The sequence below is a fragment of the Thermobia domestica genome, chromosome 10, assembly GCF_964235325.1.
Source record: "Thermobia domestica chromosome 10, izTheDome1.hap1.1, whole genome shotgun sequence".
NCBI classification, from domain to species: Eukaryota; Metazoa; Arthropoda; class Insecta; order Zygentoma; family Lepismatidae; genus Thermobia; species Thermobia domestica.
In genome coordinates, this window is record NC_137463.1 from 113,085,444 (window position 1) to 113,103,994 (window position 18,551).

Consider the following 18,551-nt stretch of genomic DNA (forward strand, 5'->3'; position numbering starts at 1 on the left):
GCGCGAGAAAACGTGCTGCTGATAACCTGCAAGTGGCAACCGAGGCGAACGCAGCAGAAGCAGAAGATAACCTGCAAAGGAGACCGGCCTCAGCACTTGTCGACTTTCGTTTTACGTATGTGTCCACCAGAGTGCTCTTTCGACTGTCTTCGACTTCGATTCGAGAGCAAGAGCACATGGTGTGTATTACAATTGAGTGGAAGTGTGAGTGTTTTTGTTTTTGTCAGTGGCTTTTTATTGTGTTTATTTATTACATTTGTAAAAGTGAACGAGAAAAATGCCTGAGTGGTCGGAGAATATGAATCTAATAGATTTCTTATTAAAAAATCCCCTATCTCAGTGTTCTTATGAAAATAAGTGTATTATTAAAGAACGAAGACCAACGCCAATATTGAAAATAGAACAAACAGACGGTAAGAAGGTAAGAAAATTCTGCATGCATTGGTATGAAAAATATAAGTGGCTGACTGGATACAACAATAGAATGTATTGTTTTCATTGTCTTATGTTCGGTGGTGAAGCAGAATGGACAAAAGAAGGAATTATCTCCTTGAAAAATTTCGCACGTAAAGCAACGAAACATCAAGGGTCTGAAAAACACATAAAGAACAGTGAAAGCTTTTATTTACTAGGCCGAACGCAAAGAATTGAGTGTACTGTGTCCGAAGCTATTCGCCTTCAGATACTAAAACATAATGAAAAAGTCGCTACTAATAGAAGAATTTTAGGCCGTTTAATTCAAGTTGCTTGTTTTCTCGGTAAGCAGGAATTATCTTTTAGAGGTCATGTTGAGAACGTTGCATCTGATAACAAGGGGATTTATTTGGAGTTGTTGGAATTTTTAGCACAAAAAGAGCAACTTATGAGAGAGCATTTAGAGTCTGACTCTGTTTTTAAAGGAACATCAAGTGATATACAAAATGATTTGATTGAATGTGTGTCGTGTGTTTTGAATGATATAATTAAAGATGAAATTTTACGCGCAGAGTTTGTTTCAGTGCAAGTAGATGAAACAACAGATGTTTCTTGTAGAGCGCAAATGAGTGTGATCATGCGATATTGTTTGAATGATCAAATACAAGAGAGGTTTGTAGGGTTCTTCGATGTGTCACGTAATAAGACTGCACAAGGAATGTCAGAAGTCATTCTCCGTGTTCTGAAGGAACTCAATGCAGAAAAAAAAACTTGTGTGTCAAACGTACGACGGTGCGTCTGTAATGGCTTCTTCGAAAGGAGGTGTGCAGTATTATGTGAAAAAAGAATGTCCGTATGCATTGTTTATACACTGTTACGCTCAAGGTTGAATTTGGTGTTACTACACGGTGCAAAGACCATAAAACGTGTAAAAATGTTTGTTTGTGACTTGACTGCTTTCCATTCGTTTTTCTCAAGATCAACCAAGAGAATTGAGCTATTAAGAGAACAGGGTTTCCATCTTCCCCACCCACAATTCCACACGGTGGAATTATCACTCGCGCGCAGTTGAAACAATTAAATCTCATTACAGCGAATTAAAATGAGCCATGACTCACATTCGCGAATCTGATTACGAAAATTGGGATTCGGATTCAATAAGCGCTGCCAGTGGTCTACAGTTACGCTTAAATTCATGTGAACTTGTCTTTTTGTTGTGTTTGTATAGCAAAATATTTGTGTTTACGGAAAATCTGTTTCTTATTTTGCAAAAAAGGTGTTCTTCCGATATCACACTGTGCTGCAAAGAAGTCATGCAAACATTGTCTGCATTAAAAAAAACTGTGTTCGGAAGAGACTGTGCATTAATGCATTATGGAAAGTGAAGATATCAGTTCGTTGCAGTTCGGCGACAAGGAAAAGCAAACCTTAAAAGTACTCTCGTATGAAATTTTGTGACCCGCTTGCGGTTCAGATGGAAATGCGTTTTCGTGATTTGTCCTCTTTAGAGTTTGTAGAACTGCTTGATTGTGAACAGTTTAAGGCTTACAAAAGTGATTTTCCTCGGAAGAAACTACATAATCTTCTTAAACTCTATCCCTTCTTTGACGCAGAGCAGCTGCGGAATGAGCTGACAGTCATCTACTCCGACGAAAATAAATACCTCAAACCTCTTAATCTACTTCAGTATATTATATCAAATGGCCTGCAAGAAATGTATACGGAATGTCTTCGTTTGTTACATTTGAGCTTGAGCATTCCAGTCACCACAGCATCATGTGAGAGAAGCATGAGTGCCCTCAAGAGAATTAAAACATTCCTGAGGAATACAATGAAAAACGATAGACTTAGTGGGTTGGCTTCCATCGCTATAGAAAAGAAGCTGTTAAGGACATTAGCCAGCTTTTAAGGAGAAAATAATAGACGTGTTTGCCGAGAAGAAAAACAGGCGCTTGGAATTAATTTATAAGAAGATATAAATAATCCAGGTAAGATTATTATTATTATTATTATTATTATTATTATTATTATTATTATTATTATTATTATTACTATTATTATTATTATTATGATTATTATTATTATTATTATTATTATTATTATTATTACGGGCCTACCCTGATGAAATCATCACCCTTCGCCACTGCTTGTGGGGCTACTTGAAAAAAAACTTGTCTACCAAACTCCTATAGATAGCGAGAAGACCTCCTGTCACCCATCCCCGCTGGCAGTGACTTCATCCGAACTGAATCGGAACATTGCAAAAAAAAAAAAAAAAAAAAAAAAAAAGTAAGGCTTGTCATTATTAAAATGTAGTGATATCGCGAGTTTAACTAGTTATTAGTTTCACCACATGATGTCTCCTTCGATAGACTGCTTTGATGAACTTTCAAATACATAGTGCCATCTATCGGTAGGGTAGTGAACTTAATGAAGTAACATTACAAAATGCAACATCTAGTGCGGTGTATTCGGCGATTGGTAATAAGAATGAATGGAGCAAATTTTCTCTTGTCTATGATATACAAAACTGTAACATTCTAGTATATCAATGTGATATTCAACTCTGTCCTTCTTCATTACACCAACAACTATTGTTAAAATCTTGGCTTTAAACATTTGACATAAATTGCAAAAAATACACTGTTAATATAGTATTTGAAAGTAAAAGAACATATTAATGTCAATTGATGGTCGGAAACAAGAAATATTAAATCAGAAATAATTATGTAATTATAACGTCAAAAGAAAAACTATAGTCCCTCAGAGTATAAACACTTCATCCAGTTCCTTGCCAGGTGGTAAGGTGCCCAGGACCGACGAGACGGTACCATATTGGATAGAAACGGATATGCGCTGTATTAGATAAGATGTGGAGCAAATTTGGCCGGAAACACAAGAAATGCGTCTTGCTACCTCCCTAATGAATTCAAAATTCCTTGCACCCCTAGCACCACTTGTTTCAATAGCGATTGGAGTGAAAACAAACTTTTCGAGAAGGTTGTTGTATTTTCTTTGCTTTTCAGCTTCTCTGCGATTAGCATAGCTCCAGCATTCAATACTGACAGAGGGAGACTTGAATGATCGTATGTATCAGCGCATGTGAACTCCCACAATAAACATTTACCTCTCATCCATGGAACCAGTGTCATCCCATCCGGTCGCTTTCCATCCGAACGACAGCAACCAGAAGGTTCCATATTGAAGGAAATCCAGTTGTGTTGAGGGCTCGTAGTATTATATCATTTACAGAGGAATGTCGGGCGAATCTACCAGCGCTCTTCATGCATGAAAGGCCATGCAGCCCACGTTGGTTAGCCTCATCCCCACAAGCTGGACAGCGATGAGGCTTACAAACTGCTAAGCCTAAACGTAAGGCTGCAGCAATTCGAAAGCTTTCATGTGATAAATGAAGGCCTAAAGGCGGAGAAGGTATCGCCATCAACCATGCACCTGCTTCGGGAGACGAGGCAGCAAGAAGCCTGGCTTTATCTTCCGGAACAACAACAGATTATAACAAATGATTATGTACTTGACATGCAATTGGTGTATACCAAGATGACTGATAACACTTTTTGTTAATCTCCGGAAGGCTTGTATCTGCTAAGTTTGCCCATTTATTAGAGCCTTCTTGAACTGAACCATTTGGGTCCAAACAATAACCCTGTGGAAGGAAAGCTTCGATTAAACGCAGAGATCCATGGTATGACGCTAAGAATGTAGGAATCGCCATATCCACAGCTCGTCGAATACCAAGACCGCCCAAACCAACAGGTAAACATGCTTGTGTGAAAGAGTTGTCATTTAAGGAGCAGTTCAGAATTGATTCAAGGCCAGTTTTCAGGACAGTATCATATTTTTCTAGCAAAGAACTCTCATGCCAAGATGGAAAGCATCGTAAAAAATAGGTTAGGCGAGGATATGCTCGTAAAAGGAAAAATGCTGAATGGGCTGAAATTGAGGGAAGTCGAGACAAGAACAATTCTAAAGTAGATATTTTATTCAATAGCACGTTAGTGAGTGCTTTCGACGTGAGAGCAGCACCTAGAAGACAAGCATTCTGGATTGTTAGAGGGCGTATGCCTGGTGCAGCCTCATTAAATCTTCTAAAGATTTCGTCGATGCGGTTTCATCTGTTCCAAGACAACTCACCTCGCATTTAGAAAAGTTAAGATGCAAGCCAAGAAATGATGCCTTCTTATTTATTTCTATTAAAGATGAAAGAACTATCTCGGGTTCACCACCAATTGTTCCATCGTCTAAGAACCAAATGTTTAATTCGGTATCCAGTGATTTAACTAAAGAGTGAATGGTTATAGCGAAAAGTGCTGGGCCCAAGGGATCACCTTGTTGTACACCTCTCTGAGAAGAAATAGTGTTTCCGTTGAAAAACAGATCACTTGGTTGAGCATAACATTGATAAACATATGGATAAATTGAAGGAAAATTATTCATCCCTGCGGCAAGCATAGTATCCCGGCGAAGGTCATTAAATGTGTTACGAAAATCCAATTTTACAATCGCCTTAGTAGCACTGTGAGTAGAAGAGAAATGAACTCGGGCTGCGTGAACAGCTGCCTCGGCACCATTAGGAACACAAACACCAAGCTGATGGGGGGATAAAAAGTTCTTAACTGGCTCACGTATTCTAAAGCATACAATTTTTGCCGATATTCTGCGTCAAACATTCCCAACCTCTATGGGCCGAATACCACCATCCTTTTTTCTTAGCGCTGTAAGTTTGGCACCGAAGAACAGTGATCGAACTTCCGTTGGTACTTTTCCAGAAATTATTAAATTAAATAGGTCACATAAGGATTTTAGGAGTTTTTCCTTCGATTCCAGTATTTGACAAGAAAGAAGTTATTTAAGATTTGAAGGACGAAGCCCATCTAGACCTCCTGCGCTGCCTGACAGAAAGGAGTTAATTGCTTTTTGAACCTCCATAGTGGAAACTCCATGAAAAGTGTGTTGACCATCAGGAAAATCCGGCACAATGAAATTGCCAGGGCGGGCAGGATGTTTTCCAACAGGGTCTCCAATACAGAGGTATCCGGAGCAGCAACCGTATCATCAGAAATTAAAAGACGTGCTGCTCCACGGATGTCACCATCGGCAAGTTTATTCTCTACAACCTTCAAATTAGAAAATTTGTGGTTTAATCGAGATTTGTTCATCTTAGTTGAAGGCCAGGTTAAGGCGTCATGGCCAATATTACTCCAGAGGCGAACTCGCTGCTTCACCCAAGTAGTTAGATTCTTAACTTTATCTGATTGTTTGGGAGCACTTAAAGCAACAAATGGAAATAGGCAAAGGTTGATCCAGTCTTTTGTATCATTTGAAATTGTTATATGGTTTAACACCTCTGCGAGTGCGTCAGCCACCGTTGAACGAGCACCTCTTGGAACACGTCTTAATATATGTGTCGAGCACCTTAGTGACAGTAATATCTTGCCCAGGTTAGAAATCGTCAAATTTTTCGTGTTGATACTGCTGTTAGTGTCGGCAGCATTTGCAGTTTTACTCTGAAGGCAGGCATTAAAGGTGACATCAGAGCGAACATCATCATCACACGCAACCCGATGTTTCTTACCAACATGTATAGCTAAACCTCTGGCACTCACATAATGTTCTCCGCAATGAGGAGAAGGCAATATATTAGCACTTTTAGAAGCATCAAAGAAATAGCTACCATTGCTAGCACTCGACACTGAATCACTGTTTGTAAAAGCTGGCGTCTTTCCAGCTTGCGAAGCACATCCGTCACTTGATGATTCCATTAATTTAGTTTAATACATAAATTTGTTTCAATTATATACATTTTAATTAACTTACGATGGCAATGTTTCAAAAAATCGACCGTTAATTTAGTATTCATTGTTGAATGATGCATGATGCATATGTTTGCTTCTGTTCTAAAAACCAAATCAGTTTTTGGTAATTTTAGCACTATTTTCGAACCGATTTGAAGACGGATTTCATCGCTTTCTTTTCCCAAGCTTCACGTTCACATTGCACACCGATATCTTTCACTATCACAAGTTTATCTATTGCTCCACATCGTAAAACCCTCAGAGCTCGTCAACGGCTTCAACTTTGTTATATGGTGCATTTCGAAAAATAGAAAACGTAGGTTTGTATTAGACCATACATACATTGATTAATGAGCTATCTTTAATCAAAATATATATTTGAACCTTTTTTCTTTTGTTTGTAAGTGCAGTTTGATAGAGTTAGTTAGGTTGAGGGTACCTTATAATTAATGGGCATATGGACTAAGTATTAGTTAGATTATTATATTTCAATTTCCTGATGGATCTTATCCTTAGAAATTATTACGAATATATTTTATAAGCAAACTTGGTGGCTTCATATGACTAATAAAACGTCAGGATATATGAATATAACACCGGCTAAAGACGTTTCTGAGATTTCAGGTTCAGAATTATTGCATCTTGAATGATTGTATATATATTTCGTTAAAGGAAGAATGTTGTTGCTACAATTATATTTAACCATTTTGGAAAGGTTACGAAACCACTCCACAGATATTTGCGCGTGTACGACAAAGCTTTCTCCGATGCTGTTATGCATGTACGACGGCAGGGGACATCATTTTGAACATCTACTGTGAAACTACACATAGTAAGTGCAGTCTGTAGGTTATACGTATAGTACATTTACGATGTTTAACACGGTACAAATTATTTGGCTTTGTCTTACGAGCTGTGTCAAATGGCTTTGTTCTTTGCAGTGTATCAAACGTATTCGCCCTCTTTCTGTACGATACCAAACGGATTTTACAGTCATCTTTCTTTCTTGTGTCGATTTACTTTCCCTGCACACGTATGACGTCCTACACCGAAGCAGGTTCTTAGAATCATTTTTGTTCGTCTGCGCGGGGCGTCCTGCTACGGCTTTCTTTCACACTCCTTCCGTGTTATTATTGTACTGTTTCTCATCTCGGATTCCCTCTTTCATGGTAATTCAAGCTTCCTCTTCATCTTTCCCACGTGTACAGTCACCATTACGTACGCACCTCTTTTTTTCACAACATACTAGTTTGTGCAGCTCATAATTAAGCTAATGAGATCATGCTTATACGAAACTTCTGTAAAGAACACATTAACCAATTTCTTGTGTTACGTTTGTTGCAGATGTTCGAAATATTTTATATTTCTTTGGGGACTACACTGGCGCCGCCACTGCTTTGAATCTATTAGAACATTAATGAAATCTGCAGGTATAAATAATGCACACTGTCTTTGACCAGACTTTAATCCGACATTTCCTTCTCAAGTTATGTCCATTTTTGTACCGTTGGTACAAATTGTCGGCGACGTCTATATCGAAAATGGCGTATTTCTGGTCACACGTTTGTATCCTTAAATTGCTTCTTTTGGCATCATCTTTCATCCCTCTTAGTTTTGCAAAGCATCACGGAAGCATTCTGCATATGTAAATGGTCTAAAATGCGCAATATTAGTGTCGAATCCACAATTTTCGAAGTCGCTGAGTTCAACAGTGACACTTCCGATCCCGTTTACGTCCAAATTCAGCACCTCAACTTGAGATACAGAAGTTATATGAAAATGATCGAAATTTTCAATATCAGTGTTCAATCCACAGTTTTCAGTGTTTCTGAGACAAACAATGACACGTCCAATGCTTTGATCTGCAAAATGAGGGAGTTGAGAAGGGAGAAATAAAAGAATCACCGAAAAGGATCGATATTTGTAAAATCCATAGTTTTCGGGATTCGTATGGTGAACAGTGACAGTGTGATACTCTTTGAATCTACATTCAAACACGCAATATGGGATATGAGGGAAGATATATATAAAAATTATCGCAAATAACCGATATAGAAAGCGCTTTAGTAATAGTAAAAAGTGACTTACTAGCGGAACATGTTACTATTTTCTCTTTCAATTCAACGAACAGGGTAACTGATGATAGTATGAGATATTGTCTAGTATTGCACACTAAAAACGCTGCAGTATAACAAAAATACAAATTTTGGAGGAATCCAAATTAGTAAGAATGTAAATGATGCGGACGGCTAATTATATACTGAAAGTACCTTACTGTATATTACTATGGCTTTAATATGATATATTTCTAATAAATAGAACACGAAATTGCAAGACGTTAAAAAATGACTTATATGAAAAAGTTTCAACTCGGAAGTCTACTTGTGGAAGTACTACATAAATGGTTTTGAATAGAATTAAAAATCATAATTCCTCTACAGAAATATGGTGTCTCAAAGTGGTCCGCAGATATGAAAAACAGTGGCAAAGGTGGAAATACTACATAAAATTATGCAATGACGAGAACTTTTTTGTAATTAGAATTATGTAAAGCTATTTCTATGATGTGGAAGCAAAGGAAAGTTCTCTACAAATACGACATTTTAAGGAGTGTATTCAATTCTACACGTGTTGGTCATGTTTCTGGAACGTTTTGTGGTTTCACATTAATGTAAGAAATATCATTATTTTTATCTCTTTTGAAACCGTCTCTATAATTGTATTTGATGCTTTTCTAAGAACATTTGGAATTAATCCTTTGAAAAAAAATGTCGAATTTTCAATTCGTTGCAATTTTGTTGCTATTTACTCCAAATACATTATATCACGAAAATGGACGTACATTATATTCTCCGTCTCAATTGAGTTATTACTGTTATCGAAGCATCCACGCAGATGCCATATTTCGATATTTTAGACATTGTAGCGTTCTTAGTTTCTATCACTAAATAAGAAGAGGTATTCTACGTTTTCAAATAATGTGTGTATACTAATTTGCTAAGTTGCTAAATTGTTTGTTTCTGTGTGTTAGTATGTGTAGCAACAATGAAATTACTTAATAATGAACTGGGCAACAGGTGGAAAATCAGCATCTAAAAAGTGTTCTTTCTACCTGTGTCTCAACTAAAGTAATTTATTGTTCAATTTAATATCCATGAAGGTTGAATGAACATTTGAAGAAAGATACTTGTACTTGAAGGAATCCAATTTGCTCCAAAAATTCTTATAACTCTTTTCTCTCGTATGATTCTAATGAATTATATATTTAAATTTGCTAAGCAAGCATGTATGAGAATGTGAATTGCTAAAAAGAGGCAAAATTAACACCATGTTTACTATTCAAGGTAAGTAAAAATACTGAAGAAAAATACTGTTTACTGTGATGTAACGGAATAGTAGTGGGTTATCTATGACAATATAAATATGGATAGTCCAAACATGTAGAATTAGGTAAGCTCAAAGTAGTATCTTATGCGTTAAGAACATGCATTAAAGCAATCTAACCATTAATACTTAATTTTCACTCTGCAGTGCTTGTATAACAATGAATATGAGCCCTAAAACTGTCGTCTTCTGTGATAAACGTGAAGAGGGAAGACGCTTTACTTGATTTCGCCAGAAATTTCAGTAACGTTTTCAGTTACAGGAATTAGTATTTGAAAATCGCAATTAAAACGTAAGTGAATGGTTCACTGCAAGGATAAAATCAAAGCGTTGACGGATTTAACGTCAAGATCTACAAACTTACAAAGCATGTTCGCTGCAATAAATAATTAAATTGACTATTTCGTTTACTACAATACTAACCATAAACAAATTGACAACTTTCTCCTAAACGATTCACATCTTTGAGTTCAAAATGGTTTGAGTTTTACATTCATAAATAAATATATAACATCATGAGGAATAAAAGTGAGAATAAACATGATGAACAATGTTTAATAGTTTACTTTCCTGCTCAAAAGTTATTTATTAACATAAAACAAATCTTAATACGAACCCTTCGATATCCTATTCATGTAGCGCCAATCAGTTTATAAATACATCAAGAATGTAGTCATTAAAAAAGGTTGGGAAGTGTTACAGAAATATTTGCTGGACTTTTTTCTTTTAATACAAAAATTATAGTTTTCTTCATAAAATAATACGCGATGTGAAATTCATTGCAGATTACACTAACAACTAACACGTCCAAAAACGTAAAGAAAACAAATCTTCAAGGAAAATATAGAAATCGCACAAAATAAAATATACGTTAAGAACTATAAACTTCACTTTCGATGCCATTTTACTTGAATACTTCGATCACTTTTATGTAGGTGTTCATAAAACAACTCGCGTCTCTCCACCTAAAAAAGAATATTATCTTGCTTTCAAATGCGATTATTTATGTTCTTTTGTATAGCACATTGTTCTTACAGCTTATTTTAAAGGAAACCAAGGGAAAGGAAGAAATAAAATTCCGAAAAATAAAAGTAGTTTTTTCTCAATTCTGTGTTTGTGTGACAGAACTGTTTCCTTTGAGGAAATTTTTACGTACACAAATGTAATGCTGAACTTCGTGTCTTGTAAGTTTCAATATATTATTTATCATTTTCTCGTGCTCTTGTGAGAGATTTTCAACTCAAATTTCACAACTCATTACAAAGCACCACAACACCCAATTCAGCACGTAACTATATTTCAATCACCACATATTCTTTGCTTGGCATGTCGTTATCAATCGAAAATTGGTTGATTCTTCTTATTTCCAGAACAATTGTGTATATATTGTTTGAAATTAGATGGTCATGTACTTTATGTCACTAAAATATTATACCAACATGACTAATAAGAAAATGTGGAAGGTTATATATTTTCTAAGAAATTACTTGAGACTATCAACTGACCATGTTTCTAATAGTAAGCACCTTGATTACATAATTTTTATATTTATACTTGCATTGCAAACAAATAACAATAATAGTTTTGGATAACATAGATTTGGATAACTTGCTAATAAAGAAAACACACACCAGAATGAATTCACATTCAATAAAACACTCATGTCGATTGATCTTTCATTATAACATATTAAAGCATGGTTGAACTTTTATTATTACGTATATATATATTTGAAATCTTTTAAAACAATAAAATAGAGTTAGTGAAAAGAAACAGCGTATATTATGACGCAGCGCTGAAAATATTCTTAATTTCTCCAGAAAAAGGTAGCAGAATGAAGAAATTGAAAGAAAGCAAGAAAATCCCGACAGCACTCAAGTACGCGGTATCCGTCCATCACAAAGCCTCCTTGGCGTGAGTTGTAATCGAACCAGGGGAACCACGCGCTAGAGGTGAATACATTTCCACTGAGAACCTGCACCTTGTTTAATTCAAGTTTAGTAACGAATGGTAATCAGAGAGATCAAGACAAGACGAATAGATTGCAGACAAATTAATATTGCTCCAGGCATAATGAAGTTCTCCTTGTTCAGAACACTTTTTAGGGCGGTAAAATTTGTTACTATTGTGTTAATTAGGTTACATTTGATAGAACCATCTGATAAAGTACTGCCAAACCCTGTGCGTCATTGTCTGTCAGGTGAATGGTTAATGTAAGTTACTCCTACGTATATGGTCCGAGCTTCGAATCAAGAGCATTCTTTTGATAATTTTCTTTGAGCTACGGTCATATTGTGCATTCCACAAGTTCAATTTTGAAGTAATGTAGTCACAGCTAGTTTAATTAGAAATTATTTTCAAATATGATATTTGTTATTACATGAGTTTCTTTAACTTGCGATGTTTCAAACTTGATATTAAATCTTACAACCTTAATGCAACTCATTTCCCTACGGCATATCATCATGAATATTTGCACAACGACGACAGTCAGGCGTTAATACAAAATTCAGTTCTTACTGTAATGTGTATATATATATATATATATATATATATATATATATATATATATATATATATATATATATATATATATATATAGAGAGAGAGAGAGAGAGAGAGAGAGAGAGAGAGAGAGTTTGACTCTGAAAGAAACGTGCAGTGCAACATTGACTCTTGCAGGATTTTTAAACGAATTTACTATACGCATAAATTACCATCACAACAATCTACTGTGGGAGCTAAGACACTGAAACTATCCCAGGGAGAGAAAGGGGTTATAAGTAAAAAAAAATAAAAATATTGGTGTCAAATTCATAGTTTTCTGATTCGAAGAGATGAATAGTATCTACCAGATGCCACTCCTCACTTGTTTGTAGCCTTGCATAAATGGAAAATTGTTATAAAAGCATATTTTACATTCAAGTATGATTGTTTAAAAAAAGCTTGTCCTTCAACATTATGTTTTATAATTATTTTCTACTGCATTTCTTTTTTATAATAACATATTTTCTATAAATATTGTATCCTATGTTATACGTTTCTTAATTACATTTTACGTCTTACATTTGAAGAGGACAATTCAGAGCAGCATGGACATACACAGAATGCAGGCCTTGGAAATCCAGAGCTCCTGCCCCACGAAATCACTACTTTTCTGCAAATTATGCTCTCAAAAAGCCTTGTCTAAGCCCCTGCAAAAGCAGTGAAAGTTTTAGAAAGTGAGCAGTTAGTAATGTTTCCCCAGAAGTTATATCTCCGATAATTCCGAGTGAGATATCAGTATTTGTGCATTGTCACTTTTCACCCGCAGTGTATTGAAACGCATAAAAAGGAACAGTTCTGAAGTCTTCATTGGTTCCCCCTATGACCTCATGCCAATAGGGTCAACCTTGGACATATCCACATCTAAAATATCACGTTTTATTTCAGTGATTCCGAATATAGGATATTTTCGATTCTTTTTCCCTGTCAGTCTCCCATTGTCAACTCTATGCCAACCAAGGCTAAATTTTGAACTTACACAGCATCTACAGTGTCACTATTCATCTTTGCACATGAATTTGACACTAATATCGTTCGTATTTGACGTATTTTATATGTCATCTTCACCTCTTGGTAGGGGTGGTTTCAGTATCGACTATATGCCCCCATAACTATGGAGAAATTTCAACCAACATAAGTATAATTATAAACTACCATTTGAAAAATAAGTGTAGAGGTGATCTTTGTCGGAGAGGAATTCGTTAACTACTTTTTCGATATCAATGTATTGCCTTTTTTAGCTTTCCATGGTAAAAATTGCCAAAGGGCTCAACTTCATCTGCACAATTGTGCTATGAATATAGATTTTAGTGATTTAATTCACTGAATGCTCGCTTAGATGTTGCTCTCGTCACATGAAAAGTGAGATACAGTTATAAAAGAAAAATGAAATGAAATATTTAAGTTTTACATCCCACGTTTATACCGATTACGCTAATGGTGACATTGATGCTGAGAAACGAATGAAATGGCGGAATGAAGAATTGGGAGGAAACGAAAGAAACCCGAGAAAACTCATGCACACAGTGTTTCATAAATCCTGACGGAAAAATTGCTTTACCACTTAATGGTGTCTGCTTTGAAAGTAAGTGCAAAATATGATAATTAAATGTCATATCTGTAGTTTCGTGTGGAGAAGAAACAAACTTGTGAACCAAAGGTTAAAGAACAAGTTATTAATATAAACTTTGACGAAGATTATTCACTTATATTATCATAAAAGAAATACGAAAGTCGTTCTGAAACGAATTATAACATCCAACTTTGCAAGCGGAGGCAAAGAAACCTACCGTAACAAGACTAAAGAGGATTTATTTACTGTATAATGATCCTGGTTGAGTGATCAAGGCACTCTATTAGTAATCCTGAGGTTCGTGGTTCGTCGGGCAGTTTTTTTACTTTAGGATTTTTGATGCCGATTGATCGACGATGACACACGTTTTATTATATTCAGATATTTCAAAACTTGGATGTTTCAATACTTGAACTATCAAATCTTCAGGGATAATAATAGTAATAATATTACTTATTTATCTCGTAGAAGGTTAAAAGCTAGGAGCTAATTAGCGCTCCGGTCATACCGTTACAAGCAGAAACGTGATGTTTGGCAAGACTATTTCTGTTTTGTTTAATGTTGCCCACGAGAAGATAAATTTCTCATCTTGTTTCTAAAACAAACAAAATAACATGAGAATTAACAGTTTACATTCGAGACGGGATAAGTGTAACACAAATTATCATGTCGCTTTAGAGATGAGAATCGAGACGAGATGAAAAGTATCGTATACATTTCTCGTCTTACGATTCTCGAAATAGTGCATGTCCATTGTTTAAGTAACAATTGCTCTGTAGACGGAATCTTATAAGCTTTTTGTTACTTTGTATTTTAGAGCTCATTAAATTATGGTCTGTGTAGGTATTTTTTAGAAAAGCTTTTATACTAACCTCTGCATATCCTACAAATTAGTTTATTATATGCCTTACTGTTGACTGATATTCAATTAGTAATTTTTCTTAAAATATACAGTAGACTACTTTCTACATGAAACGTTAGTGGAAAGTTTTTGTTTAAAATGTGGGTAGTTGCAGAGGTGTATCTTGAAGGTACGGAAACCCTTCTCCGAAATCCAAGGTTTAAGTAACTTTTTCCAAATTTTGGACCTACTTTAAAACTTATAATACTATTATTATTATTATTATTATTATTATTATTATTATTATTATTATTATTATTATTATTATTATTATTATTATTATTATTACTATTATTATTATTATTACTGAATATTTGAGACCTAGATATTACGTCTTACTCCAATGCAAATAAGCATACTGAAGTTAAGAAAAATCAAAAGAAATTTGTTGTACCCTCTATAAGCATGAATTGCCTTATAAGAGATACTTTGGAAGAAAAAGAGGGGAGAGAAAGAAGGTGTCAGCTACTGAACAATATGAAAATCTAACCTTCAATTGCCTTAAGAGAAACTAAGTAGGATTTATCTTCATCACGATACATAGTAACGCCCTTTCTTTAGGTAAAAGACATTGGATTAGGTTTGCGTTATATTGATACTTTAACAAAATATATATACAAAAAAAATAGTTCGTATTTACCAATTTTGGTTGAACGAATGTATGGAACGTGTTTGAGAATGACGAACGGATATATCATTAATGTTATTTTTAGTAAGAGTGGAAGAATGTATAAACAATTTCACAATGTCGTTTCAGACAAATTTATGAACCATACTAGACCTTAAGTGTGAGCGTTTTGTATTCATGAATTATTTGCGAAACACGCCGTTTTCAGACAGTAGGAATCTAGAGTGTAGTCTGTGACGTCATGTTTGTTTTCCCCCTGTGAAGGAAGTCGTTTCAACTCTAACTTGTAAGAACGACAGAAATTGACTATGGATAATGTTATTATACATCAGAAATATCAAGTTTGTAAATTATAAAATATTTCGAAATTTCGTTAGCGGGACTCGAACCGCGGACCCCTGACTCACAAACGACGCTCAAGCTACTACCCTAAGACTGTTCTAAGTAAGAGTCAATAAACACTCGTCTATATAACAAATTGCAAAGTTTACGATTGCAATATTTTATTAACGATGAAACACTGATTTCGGGCATGATTAAAAACTATATATAGTCCAGATAATCTAAGTTTAATTTAAAAAAGAAGACCGAAAGTATTTCCGTAACTTATCTCGTTTATATTTGGTTATTTTCGTTTTACATTTATTTCCAGTAACGTTGAACGACAGGGACACGAACACAAATACATCGAGGACATTTAATATTTCAAAGGTTCTCCCATCGGGAATCAAAACTGGGACCCCGCCAACTGAACTGTCTGATGGGTGGGGTGCATGATTCGTTCCCAAGGCAAGTAAGCTTGAGACGGACAACATCGTGCTCGTCGATCTTGTCGGGACACTCACTTTCTCGTTCTACCATTTTGTCCATCATAGTTCACTTGCTTTAATCATACTCTTCCTCAACCTAACATGCATAATCGTGGGACATTAAAAGTAAAGATTACATTTTCTAGATGTTAACCCAAACCAATCCGAATCAAAAAGCAGTTGCACATTATTGATCATTAAAATGTTTTCACATAAAATATGTAAAAAAAAAACGGGGAATCGTAATAGTGTTTCGTTTAGGTGAAGGTATTATGAGTCTGCTGCTCCACTTTTGAATGGAATTAAGATTACCCTTTCCTTTTCTACATATTTTTTTGTGGAAACACGGTAATGAGCAATAATATGCAACTCTTTCTCGAATCGGATTGGTTTAGGTTAACAGCTAGAAAATATAATCTTTACGTTTAATGGCCCACGATTATGCCTGTTAGGTTGAGGAAGACTATGATTAAAGCAAGTGAATTATGATGGACTAATTGCTGGAATGAAAAAGTGGGAGTGTCCCGAGGAAACCCATGAGCACAATGTTGTTCGTCTCAAGTTTACTTGTCTTGGGAACGAAGGAGGGACCTCACCCATCAGATAGTTCAGTAGGGGGGTCTCAGTTATGATTCCCGATGGGAGATCCTTTGAAATATTAAATGTCCACGATGCATCTGTGTTCGTGTCCCTCTCGTTCAAGGTTACTGGAAATAAATGTAAAACGTAAATAATCGAATATAATAGAGATAAGTTACGGAGATACTTTCCGTCTTTTTTTAAAATTTAAACTTGAATTATCTGGACTATAATATTTTATCATGACCGAAATCAGTGTTTCATCATTAATAAAATATTACAATCGTAAACGTTTGCAATGTGTTATATACACGAGTGTTTTCTGACTCTTACTTAGAGGAGCAGTCTTAGGGTACTGGCCTGAGCAGTCGTTGCGTGAGTCAGGGGTGCGCGGTTCGAGTCCCTCCGACGAAATTCAAAAATATTTCATAATTTACAAAGTTGATATGTCTGATGTACAATAACATAAAATATAGTCAATTTTAGAGTTGAAACGACTTCCTTCACAGGTGGAAAACAAACATGACGTCACAGTCTACACTCTCGATTCGTACTGTCTGAAAACTTGGCGTTTTTCGCAAACATTTCATGAATACAAAACTATCATCCTTAGGGTCTAGTATAAATCATAAATTTGTCTGAAACGACTTTGTGGACTTGTTCCTACGTTCTTCCATTCTTACTGAAAGTAATAATATTTCCGTTCGTCATTTTCAACACGTTCCATATATTCGTTCAACCAAAATTGGTAAATACGAACTATTTTATATATATATATATATATATATATATATATATATATATATATATATATATATATATCTTTATTGCTAAAATATCAATATAACGCAAACAAAATCCAATGTCTTTTACCCAAAGAAAGGGCGTTATTATGTATCGTGATGAAGACAAATCCTACTTAGTTTCTGTTAAGGCAATTGAAGGTTCGATTTTCATATTGTTCAGTAGCTGACACCTTCCTTTTCCCCCTCTTTTCCTTCCAAAGTATCTCTTATAAGGCAATTCATCCTTATAGAGAATCCAAAAAACTTCTTTTGATTTTTCTTAACTTCAGTATCCTTATTTCCATTGGAATAGGACGTAATATTTAGGTCTCAAATATTCACTAATAATACTAATACTAATACAAATACTACTACTACTACTACTACTAATAATAATAATAATAATAATAATAATAATAATAATAATAATAATAATAATAATAATAATAATAATAATAATAATAATGCATTAAAATAGCTTTCAACGTAATTAAAGGAAACGTATGTGCATGAGTACAAAGTCTCCGTAGCAGAGTGGATAAAGTCATGGTTCGATAACTACAAGGCTCGCGCTTCGAAACTCGTATCGGAAGCTTCATACTTTTTAAATTCTTAATTCCTCAGTTCTCAAGATCTTTCTCTCCATTCGTAATCATCTGATGCTCTCAAAAGTTTTCTCCACCTTATTTCGACAACTGCCTAATGTGTTCCTCGCAGTTCGAAACCTTCCCTTCTTCTGTATCGTCACAATTTTCGTCATAATACGAATGCTGTCCGATCATTTTTCCCCACTTCTAAATCTGTGTATATAAATCATCCGTCTCTGTCTCCATATTTCAATATATCTCTCTGTCTGCCTCTCTTAATTTCGCTCAGGAACTCATATGGCTTGAAATCAAACCTTTGACTCTTGAAACCAAATGTAAGTTCTCTACCAATGTGGTATCGTAACTCTATAGGTTTGTTGCTAAAAGCAGTGTCATTTTAGATTTTATTCGGCGGGGGGCGGAGTGAGTCTTCGCCGACATAAATTTTTCACTTTTTTATTAGTGTATTACTATACATTTGCTCAAACAATATGTATTTATGAAGCTCAAGGGAGGGGAAATTACACCCTCCTG

At 35.2% G+C, this 18,551-nt stretch overlaps 2 protein-coding genes across 2 annotated transcripts in view; both read left to right on the plus strand.

The window, feature by feature from the left end:
* The first annotated feature begins 277 nt into the window (after nucleotides 1-277).
* LOC145661585 (zinc finger MYM-type protein 1-like) lies at nucleotides 278-1,486 on the plus strand. Its single transcript, XM_081726904.1, has one exon. It carries the CDS (start codon nucleotides 278-280, stop codon nucleotides 1,484-1,486), a length of 1,209 nt encoding a protein of 402 aa, XP_081583030.1.
* Nucleotides 1,487-10,714: 9,228 nt separating this feature from the next.
* LOC145662059 (uncharacterized) overlaps nucleotides 10,715-18,551 on the plus strand; it is a 71,333-nt gene continuing 63,496 nt past the window's right edge. Inside the window, exon 1 of the mRNA XM_081727391.1 lies at nucleotides 10,715-10,795. The gene's annotated coding sequence lies outside the window, so the exon portion shown is untranslated. The remainder of the gene's footprint in view (nucleotides 10,796-18,551) is intronic.

Coding starts and splice junctions, on each gene's coding strand:
- LOC145661585 (XM_081726904.1), top strand. CDS start 278: ATGCCTGAGTGGTCGGAGAATATGAATCTAATAGATTTCTTATTAAAA.